The sequence below is a fragment of the Hippopotamus amphibius genome, chromosome 2 (assembly GCF_030028045.1).
Source record: "Hippopotamus amphibius kiboko isolate mHipAmp2 chromosome 2, mHipAmp2.hap2, whole genome shotgun sequence".
NCBI classification, from domain to species: domain Eukaryota; kingdom Metazoa; phylum Chordata; class Mammalia; order Artiodactyla; family Hippopotamidae; genus Hippopotamus; species Hippopotamus amphibius.
Window position 1 is genome coordinate 8,562,768 of NC_080187.1, and position 10,053 is coordinate 8,572,820.

General features: G+C 59.6%; 1 protein-coding gene across 3 annotated transcripts; it reads right to left on the reverse strand.

Annotated features, from left to right (window-relative positions):
• Positions 1–223: 223 nt before the first annotated feature.
• SLC2A8 (solute carrier family 2 member 8) lies at positions 224–9,251 on the reverse strand. Of its 3 annotated transcripts, XM_057725078.1 has the most exons (10): positions 9,106–9,251; positions 8,848–9,010; positions 8,417–8,623; positions 6,868–6,967; positions 4,959–5,158; positions 4,067–4,210; positions 3,861–3,969; positions 2,963–3,136; positions 2,397–2,542; positions 224–836 (listed from the first exon to the last, which is right to left on the reverse strand). In XM_057725078.1, exons 1-10 carry the CDS (start codon positions 9,159–9,161, stop codon positions 699–701), a joined length of 1,437 nt encoding a protein of 478 aa, XP_057581061.1. In that variant the 5' UTR covers positions 9,162–9,251; the 3' UTR covers positions 224–698. The 3 variants fall into 3 exon arrangements, with proteins under 3 accessions (XP_057581061.1, XP_057581062.1, XP_057581064.1); XM_057725079.1 differs by lacking the exon at positions 8,848–9,010 and having other exon boundaries at positions 9,106–9,231; XM_057725081.1 differs by lacking the exon at positions 2,397–2,542 and having other exon boundaries at positions 234–836; positions 9,106–9,228.
• Between the last annotated feature and the right edge of the window lie 802 nt (positions 9,252–10,053).

Below are 10,053 nucleotides of genomic sequence, written 5' to 3' on the forward strand. Positions count from 1 at the left end.
TGCAGGAGGAACTCAAGATTTGATGACTAATGATTCAGGGGACTGAACCCAAGGAAGGAGCCAGAAATGACCTCAAAATGCGAAAGGCAAGCCTAGCTGACCACAAGAAAGCAGATCCATAGATATTCTTGGCAAGACTCAGTTCATGGAAGGTCTAGTTTTATGGAGAGGACAGGAAAATGCCCTTCTGTACTGCAGCCCCCACAAAGAGGTCATGACCTGATTTTCTGAATCAAATATTTATTTGGCAAAGTTCCTTCCTGATAATGCAGCCACGTGAGAGAAACCATGGGCCATCACCCAGCCTCCAAAAGCATCTTCTCCAGAAAACAAGGAAGCAAGAGTCCCCCTTCTCCACTGTCACTTGCATGTCATAATGGAGATGGTGTGTGAAGAACTGACCATAGGACAGCAAAGCGTCTCCGAGATGTTCCCTCCTCCCAAGTCACAGGGCAGCAACGGAAACGACCCAGGGGCTGGGAACCTTGTCCCCGTGCTTCGCTGGGCTGTAGAGAGCGGGGCAGGCAGGAGGGACCCCAGAGAACAAGGCTCCAAGGGGCTACAGTCCTGGTTCCTGACTCCTTGCGGACGGGCAGGCTCCAGCTGAGGCTCAGTTTGGAGTCACAGGCGGGTTCCATCCCCTCCAGGGTCCAAAGCTGGTCCAGCTAGGAGGGGCAGCCACTAACAGGAAGAGGCCGTCATCGCCCCTCAAAATGGGCTGTGATTTGCTCCAAAGTCTTTCCTTTAGTTTCAGGGACACAGGCCAGAGTGAAAAGGACACTGAAGGTGCAGAAGGCAGAGGCCAGCCAGAAGGCACCGTAGGGCCTGAGCACCTCCTGCAAAGAGAGGGGAGAGGCCGTGTGTGGACGTGGCAGCTCAGGGGCCCTCACGTGACCAGGACCCGAGGTCCCAGTAGGGGCCCGCCCTGCTCAGGCTCAGGGGAGTGGTGGAGGGTCTTGCTTGGCCATCCAGAAGCCTGAGCTGAGCACTGTCCAAGGTGTGGGTGTGGTGTGGTGTGGTGGGGACACTGAGGCTCACTGTGACGAAGTGAGTGCCCCCAGGTCAGAGACCCACTGTCAAGTGGCGGCTGGGCTCCTGTCCCCAGGGTCTGAGCCCAGGGCCCGCAGACCTCCCCGCTACACTTAGCTTTGGCCCTGCCCTCGATGGTCCCGGCCGCCTCAGGAGTCTCTCTTCTCGGTGCCGGAGGAAGTGGGCGAGCTATCAGCGGGGGAGGTGAGGCCGTGTGCTCACACAGGCACACTCAGGGCCCATGTGTGGAGGGGAGAGGAAGCGGTGGTCTTCGGTCAGAGCCAGTCCACCCTCCCAGCCCAGCCCCAGTGACCTCCCACATGCCGGAACCAAAGGCTGCTCCCTTTCAGCTCCTCTTCCTCTGGAACCTGGTGACCCCAGCCCTTCCTCCTTGAAGCCTTTCTCTTGGCCTCTCAGCACTGTAATACCCAGGTCACTCTTAGGTCCTTTGCTGCCATCTCCCTCCTTTTACTGTCAGTCCCCTCCAAGCTCCCAGCAAGTAACTTCCACCCCTAGGTCTCTGCTCTGGTCTTCCTGATGTGCTCCCTGGGGCAGCCCTGCCTGAGTGGGCCCAGGCCCTACACAGAGTCTGAGCCAGCCCCGAGCATCCACGCCTCTCAGGACCTGCCTCCCCTAGCCCCAGCCCAGCCTCCTGGTGGTTCATTCTCCCACCACTGTCCACTGTCGTACCAGCCCTTGTCATAAAGGGGACCCTGTCCATCTCATTCGCTGCTGCTCTGGCACCTTGAACAGGCCTGGACATGGTAGGTACCAGGGGACCTGAGGGGAACGAATGACTGAACACATGGCCTGACTGTTTGCACCAGAACGGTCCCCCTATTGGATGGGAAGCCCTGAGGCAGGGACCATGTCTGTGTCAGTCTCTCCATGAGAAAGTGGCCAAATGTTGAACTGAACCAGTGCTCCCATCAACCCTAGGAGGAAGGTACTGTCATCCTTCTCCATCTTCAGCCAAGGAGGCTGGTTCAGCGGAGGGTGAGCAGCACACCCAAGGTCATACAGCAGGGAAGTGGCCAAGGTGGGGATGGAGCCCAGGCCTGCTGACCCCAAAGTCGGAGCTTCTCGCACAGGCCTGTTTCCTAGCCCGTGTCTCCAAAGTCCAGTGGGGGAGGAGGTCAGCCCCGCTGTCCTTCCACCTGGACAGCCTGGAGGCTCTGGAGGGGTCACAGCCTGGGTCCCTTGCCTGCCCCGGCCCGGCTGCTCCCCCCACCTCTGTCACAGGATGGGGCCTCAGCCTGCATACAAGGCCACTCTTGTTGGCCCCGTGTCATTTGCAACAAGAGTGATTCTAAAATGCACTTCTCTGCTGACGATGTGAGGGGGAGGCCATCAGGGCCTGCACTCACCATGAGGGTGCTGAACTCTTTTGTCACCAGAAAGGCCATGAACCAGTTGGTGAGGACGCAGACGCCAGTGGCCACGCCCTTGATGTGCAGAGGGAAGATCTCAGACATGAGGAGCCAGGGGATGGGCCCCCAGCCCACAGCGAAGCCTGCGGGAGAAGGTCAGGCATCAGGGTCCACGGGGCTGGACCCCTCAGTTTGCCACAGACCCCCTGGGCTGAAGCCTTGCACGGCTGCCCGGCCGTGGGCTGAGGGGGCCTGGATTCCAGCCTGGGACCACCAGCTCAGCGCCTTCCCGCCGTGGGGTCTTAGGCCACTCTCCTCACTTCTTATGCATCAGGGCTTTGCTCTATAGAATGGGACAAGGAGGGGGCCGGCTTGGTGGGCTGTTGCGGGGGTTACGTGAAAGGAGTAGAGAAGGGCTTAGCTTGGTGCCTGGCACCCAGTCAGAGCTATAGATGCAGAGGTGAGGCCAGGTAGGCCTGGACTCACTGCGAACCACAGGAACCTGGCAGTGACAGGGCGGCCCCCTCAACCCCCACTCAGCCTCCCCAAGGTCCCCCTCTCACCGGCGATGAAGAGGCACAAGCTGCCCACCGCCAGCCAGGCCAGCCCCACATTGGCATCGGCAGCCTCCACGGAGATGGGTGCCAAGAGGTCCACGTGTGAGGAGTTGCTGGGGCCGCCCTCGGTCAGCTTGAAGTAGGCACCAAAGGCACTGGTACTAAACACCATGACCACACCTGCAGGTGGAGGGTGGTGGTGGGCAGGGCAGGGGAGGCAGCCCACAGGCCGGGCAACGTGGCACTCAGGGGCTGGAGTCTCAGTGCAGTGTGGCCAAAGCAACATGGCCTGGACGCCTCTGAGAGGGGCAGTGAGCAGAGCCCTGCCTGGGCGTGCACACCCCTGCCAGCCCTGGCTTGGACTTGAACCTCAGCAAACTCCAAGAAGCTCCTGGAAGCAGACCCTCCCTGGCCTGAGGAAGCAGGAGCAGCCACAGAGGCCAGACCCACTTCCCCAGCAGCACCAAGCGCTCAGTGGGGCTCAGCACACAAGGAGCCTCCCTCCAGTCATGTCCTGCTCTTCCCAGTGGCCCGTGATTACCCCTGCTTCACAGGGGAGACAGGCTCAGGTAGAGTCACTTGCCCAGAAAGAGCACAAGCTTCTGAGCCACTTCACCCCCTGGACCCTCAGTTTCCTCATTGTAAACGGGGCCCTGATGGTGCCTTCCTGTAGGTCCAATGCAAAAGTTAAGGCGTGATGTAGTGATGCCGTTAGCACAGCCCTGGCCTGGAGCAAGTGCTCGGTGAGAGCTCTCCTGAAATCCTGGCCTTGCTCTCAGGGATACCCAGCCACTGTCCTCCTCTCACAACGTGGTAACCTCAGCAAAGACCCTCCAGCCTGTAGTGGGAAGCTGGCGTGGGCCACCCCACCTGCAGCGGGCTGAGCCTTCACCCTTGGCCCCACCTGACAAGGCCAGGAGCAGTCTCCGTCCGGCTCTGTCCATGAAGAGGGCCGCCGCGGCCGTGAACAGAACCTGGATGATGCCCACGATGACCGAGGCCAGGCTGCTGTCCTGGGGAGACGGTCCAAGGCGGGTCAGGCCAAGACCCCAGGACTAGGCCCCATCCACATGGCATCCAGGTGAGGCAGGCAGGGCAGAGGCCTCTTACCTTGAACTTGGCCTTCTCAAAGATCGTCTCTGCATAGAACATGACAGCGTTGATGCCCGACAGCTGCTGGAAGGCCATCAGTGAAATGCCGATGATGAAGGGCTTATAGACGCCAGGATGCCGCAGCTGGGCCACGTGAAAGCCCTGCTCAGACGGAGGCCAGGCATCAGTGCTTCTCTCTACCCTCTTCCGAGGGCGCCCCAGCTTTAAGCCCACTGTCCTGAGGCCTGGTGGAGTGAGGGAGCCTCTGCTTCTTGTCCCAGCCCCGCCTGAAGCCTCTGCTCAGGTTCCTGCATCACTTTAGTCTCCCCATTTGTAAGGTGACAAGATCCTCACCTCCCCACGTCCCTTCCTGATTTGTTGGGGGATCCACAAAGATGTTCTATGAGCAAAGAGCCCAGGGTTCCTGAATCCCACCAGCCTTGGGTCTGGGACTGGGCCGAGCGCCTCCCCACTGATCCTTACCACCTCCACCAGACACGTGCTATGACTCCCACTGTACAGGTGAAGAAACTAAGGCAAAAGATGGGAAGGTCACACAGCAGGTAAGGGGCAGAGACTCAGTCTTCTCCCCTGTCCTACAACTCCCTGTTTAAAAATTCCAAGTCCTCAAGTCTGCACTTGCATTTTCCTCTGACGTGGCCCAGCCTTTCTCTTCCTAGCACAGGAAGATCAAGGCTCAGGCTTTCCCAGGGATGTCCAAGTCTGGGGCCCAGCCAAGTAGTGGGGCTTGAGCAGGCCTCTGCTTGCTGGCACACAGGACAGCTCCCCCAGTCCCACCCGACACTGTGTGTACAGCCTTTGGAACAGGCTGTGGTGACCTCCCCTAGCTGCAAAGGGTGGATACCTCATGGTCCCCTCCCCCATCTCTGGCTCCCAGCCCCTCCCTCACCTGGTGCTCAGCCCAGACAGGGGGCTCTTCCCAGCCCTGTTCGGAGCCCCACAGGAACTGCATGGCGGCCATGGCTTCCTCGTGCTTGTGCTGGGTCAGCAAGAAGCGAGGGGTCTCGGGCATGCAGCACATGAGCAGCAGCATGAAGGCGGGGGGCACACAGCCCAGCACGGCCAGCCAGCGCCACCCGAGGACCCAGCCTGGTTGGTGGGAGGGGGGATGTCAGAGCTGGGCTGAGCCACCCTGGATCTTCTCAGGGTCTGCCCCTGGCCAACCCCAGCGACTCATCTTAAAGGGTGGGGACCTCACTACCTTTGCACGACTATCCTCGGGTTTGTTACTGATATTGTTGTTATTGCTGTTGTTAAATGTTGGGGAAACGATGCAGGCTGTATCAGTGAATGTTTACGCAACCACTAAACAAGGGTGCTCACTGTGTGTTGACGTGGTCTAGGGCCCCATTCGTCTGAAAGGTAGGAGCAGGAGAATACACACGTGCAGTCCTCCTGCACGCAGACCCTCTGGAAGGCTGACGAGAAGCGGGCAAGGCTGGCTTCTCGGAGAGAAAGGGGGACAGAGTAGGGGAGGCTTTTCACTGAAAACCACTCGATCAAAACTCACAAAAGGCTTCCCTGATGGCACAGTGGTTAAGAATCCGCCTGCCAATGCAGGGGACATGGGTTCGATCCTTGGTCTGGGAAGATCCCACATGCCACGGAGCAACTAAGCCCGTGCGCCATAACTACTGAGCCTGCATTCTAGAGCCCGTGCACCGCAACAAAGAGTAGCCCCCACTCGCTGCAACTAGAGAGAGCCGGCACACAGCAATGAAGACCCAAAGCAGCCAAAAAAAAAAAAAAAAAAAACCCATTAAAAAAACAACAACAACAACAACAACAAAAACTTCACAGAAATTGATCAATGAAAGTGCAGATGATGACCTGGAGGAAATTCTATGGGTGTGGCTACACCCAAGTGTCTGTCCCGAATGTCAGTGCTGTGCAGGGGGCTTTGGCACACTGCTGGCCCCGCGAGGCCGCTAGACTGCTGGCAGGACTCTGAATGAGACTGAGGATGGTAAGTGGGTAAAAATGAAAGACCGCGGACCCGCACGTCATCCACTCTGAAGATCCAGAGGGCACGTGCCCCAGGCCCTGCCACAGCCTGTCAGGCCAGAAACCCCCATCCCCCATGTGGTTCTCAGGCCATTCCTTGACAATTCTCATTCGGGGACTGCGGCCAGGCACTTTTCACAGTGTCACTTAATTTAATCCCCCAACAGCCTTGGACTAGGTAGGGTCATCTTTACTTAGAGACAGGGAAGTTGAGGCTCCGGGGTAGTGTGACTAGGCCAAAGTCACACAGCTAGTCAGTGACAGACTCCCCTAACCTGGGGCTGTCAGATATGAAGCCTGCCCTCTTTCTACCCTAGTTCAGTTCCAGTCTGCCTCTGGAAGCTGCCTCATGCTGGCCCCAGCTCTGACCCTCGGGTCCTCTGGAATCTGCCTCCTTCAGGCTGCGAATTCAGTACTAATTCTGAGGGAGACAGGCTTGGGCCCTCCAAGCTCTTAGGCTAAAGACTTTGGGGTGCCCCATACACCCCCAGAATCCTAGTCTGTCACCACACAGCAAGGTACTGACCTAACCAGTCAGCCCTCCCCACACTCCTGGAATGGGCTTCTGCCCTGGGAAGATGAGGACATCACCTTCTCCAGCTCGCCCCAGAACTCCATCACAAGACCCACATAACCCAGGGTCTCAGGGAGGTGGTCTGGGAACCTAGCATCTTGGGCAGTCGCTGCGTGACCTCGGACAAGTCCCTTGACCTCTCTGAACTTCAGTTTCTATATCTGTAAAATAGCCACGCAGCCACTAACAGTCATCAAAAGGGATAATATGAAAATTATACCTGCCAGGTAGGCTAGGAGGATGCCTATGACGACCATCAGCTGCACGCAGGAGCCCAGCAGCCCCCGCACTTCGGGGTAGGCAATTTCAGAGATATAGACCTGTTGGCAATTAAGATGAGACTTGACTTGGGGGTCAACAGTTCTTAAGACGGAAAAGTCTCAGCCATTCAGAGCTGAGGAGAGCCTCGACTGGGGCAGCTGCAGGCCCAGTGGGCCCCTAACTGCAGGTCCCTGGTCAGCAGAGCCCTCCCCATACCTCCCTGTCCCCCACCAAGTGATCTGCAGCAGGTATTTAAAGGGTATATACGTGGCTGCTGTGGTGTGTGTGTTTGGGGGAGGGGGGGAGCAAAGAGCTTTTCAACTTTTCATTTAATTGTATGTATACCCTTGACCAAATGCAAATTCTGACACCGTAGGTGTGCGGTGGGGCCCAAGATTCTGCCTTTCTAACCAACTCCAGGTGACACCCAGGCTGCTGGCCCAAGGACCATACTTTGAGTGGTGCCCTTGGAGTGAAAGCAGGAACTCTGCCTCAATTGCTACCAGTGGCTGCCGTGGCTTCCTCTGGGCTCAGGAGCAAGAAAGCCCTTGCCCACGCTTCTAGGTTATTCCACATATTATGCCCATGACTAAGACAGGCGCGTTTTTGCCCAGTTAAAAAAAGAAAATCCAAAATATAAAATCCAATCTAGCTGCTGCCTGTTACCCAGTAAATGCAGTCAAAATGAGTGGTAGGTGCAAAGGGATGGCTTCTGAGCTACTGCTTTCAGTCTTGACCAGGTTAGGGTGTGGGTGGTCGATCATCCAAGCCCATGACCAGCGGCAGTTCATGGGTCACCCAGCAATCCCAGTTGCCAGGGTCCAAGTCCTCCCACAGGCCACACCAGGGCCAGGGCTGTATGTGCAGGGTCTCACTGAAGCCTCACAACCATGGCACGAGGTAACTCCATTATTCCCATTTTACAGGCGCAGAGAGGTGCTCTGCCCTGGTAAGTGCCAGAGCCAGGATTTCACCCAGATGTCCAGCTCCAAAGACAGCCTGGGCAGTGCTGAGTCAGGAGGTGGTGAGAGAGAAGCAGGGGAAGCAGCTGGAGGGCCAGTTCCTGAGCAGTGAAGGGGAGGGGCGGGTCCCAGCAGCCTTTGCCCCTGGGGACAAACCAGAACAGGGTTTTCCTGCTAAACTGTAGTCAGTGGTCTGAATGGGGGGGGAGGGGGGGGCGGATCTAAGCCATCTGTTGACCATCCACAGATGTCACCTTACTTATAGAGCAAAAGAGAAGCCCTGGTAAGTAGCACCATCCTGGGTTCGAGTAATAGCTTCACCACCGACTAGCTGTGCCTAAACAAAGGACTTCACATTTCTTAAGCTTACTTCATCTGTAACCAGGGACAATAACAGAGGCTCTTTCCAAGGCCCGCTGGAGAGCAAGACGAAGCAGGGAAAGGGCACGGTGCCAGGCCCCCAGGAGGCCGCAGCCAGGGAGAACCAGGACCCCAGGTCTGCTTCTTCTCCCGGGTCCCAGGAGCCAGGTTGGGGGACACACTCACCGGGGCCACTAGCGAGGCAATGCCGCAGGCCAGGCCGGTGAGGAGGCGGCCTCCGAGCAGCATCCACACGTTCTGAGCCGCGGTGATGACGGCGAAGCCGGCCACGAAGGGCACGGCGCAGAGCAGGAGGCTCAGCTTGCGCCCGGCGCGGTCCACGAGCCAGCCGCCCAGCACGCCTCCCGCCGCGGCGCCCACGGTCACGATGGCCTGGGGGCGGGGCGCGCGCCGGCTGAGGAGGGCGCGCCGGGGGACCGCGGCCCAACCTCGCGCTCCACCCCACCCTCAGCGGCCTTGGGGTAAGGGGATGGGCGACCCCGGCGGGGGGTCTCCGTGCCCGCCCGAAGCCAGGCAGGGGGAGGGTCCCGGCGCCCGTCTTAGGGGTGGGCAGAGGAGGGTTCTAGGAAGGCTGGAGGGTGAGCCCGAGGCCTCACCCCGAACCAGGAGGCGGCGGCGGCGTCTAGGCGCGGGGCCGGGGGCGCGGCGCGCCGCAGGCTCGGGATGGCCGGGGAGCTGTAGCCGAGCGCGAAGCCGAAGCTGAGGGGGCCCAGGGCAGCGGCGAGGGCGGCGAGGAAGACGCGGCGGCCGCGGGGAGAGCTGCGGGCACCAGGCGGACGGTGAGCGGCGGGGGCCTGAGAGCAGCGGAAGGGGCGAGGTCGCCCCCCCGGGCCCGGGTTCCCCCGCACGCTCACCTGCCGCCCGGCGGCCGCAAGAGCGGCTGGGTCTCCTCCTGGTCCTCAGGCGTCATGTCCGCGGCCAACGCTTGCTGGGTCCGCTCTGACGCCTGAACTGCCGCGGGTCGCGCGACTGCAGCCCACACCGGCCGGTCAGGCCAGAGCCAGCCAATGAACGGCGAGTGGCGGCTCTGGGGCGGGGTCGGAGCGGCCGCTGGTGTGGGAGCACCCAATGGGAACGCAAGGCGTCTGCGCTGGGAGCCGCCCTTCAAGTCAAAGAGGGCCAATGGAAACAAAGAGCCGGTAGGCGGTGCTCACTGGAACCGCCCCTAGGACTGAAGTATCCAATGTATAGGTAGGGCAGAGTTCGCAGCTGGGCCGGAGCACGCAACTATCCAATAGAAATGTGATGCGAGCTCGGAGGCGGGGTCATATAAATTGCCTGTAGCCGAACCGACCAATGAGGGTGGAGGGCGGGGATTGAGCTTGCCCCTGGATCCGCCTCTCAATCTAGCTTCAACCAGAGGGACTAGGAGCTGGAAGAAGGTAGAACTCGTGGGCCGCGCCCAGAACTTCCCGCCCCTACTCTGGGCAGCTGCAGTTGCCCTTCGTGGTCGGGTCTGCGGTTTCCTGCTCGGCGTTAACAACTGTCCTGGGGTCTGGGCAGCTCTGCCCACTGAGAGCCGCAGGGCGGAAGGTCTCCAAACAACGATTCTGGGCCACTCGGTTGCCGAGCCTGGTGCTCCAGCTGGGTTGCTGGGGCGGAGGCGTGGCCCTGAGCGCCGCAGCCCACCTCCTTGCCTGTTATGACTCCGGGGAGGGAGGGGGGAGGGTGGGAGTGGGTTGGGGGGATACAGGTTGCTGACTGCTACGGTGCCGACGACGACTAGGACCTTCTGGTGCTGAGGACCCGTGTTAGGCGGAGTCCCCCCCTGCCGCATAGCTGTGACTGATCTGGGCTTAAAT

What these genes read in the sequence shown, in the direction of transcription:
- SLC2A8 (XM_057725078.1), bottom strand. Translation starts at nt 9,161, where the DNA reads ATGACGCCTGAGGACCAGGAGGAGACCCAGCCGCTCTTGCGGCCGCCG. An exon ending in CCTCCTAGCCTACCTGGCAG is followed by an intron (nt 5,159 to 6,867) that starts GTATAATTTTCA and finishes CCCACCAACCAG; the next exon opens with GCTGGGTCCTCGGGTGGCGC. An exon ending in AAGAGTTCAGCACCCTCATG is followed by an intron (nt 837 to 2,396) that starts GTGAGTGCAGGC and finishes CTCTCTTTGCAG; the next exon opens with GAGGTGCTCAGGCCCTACGG.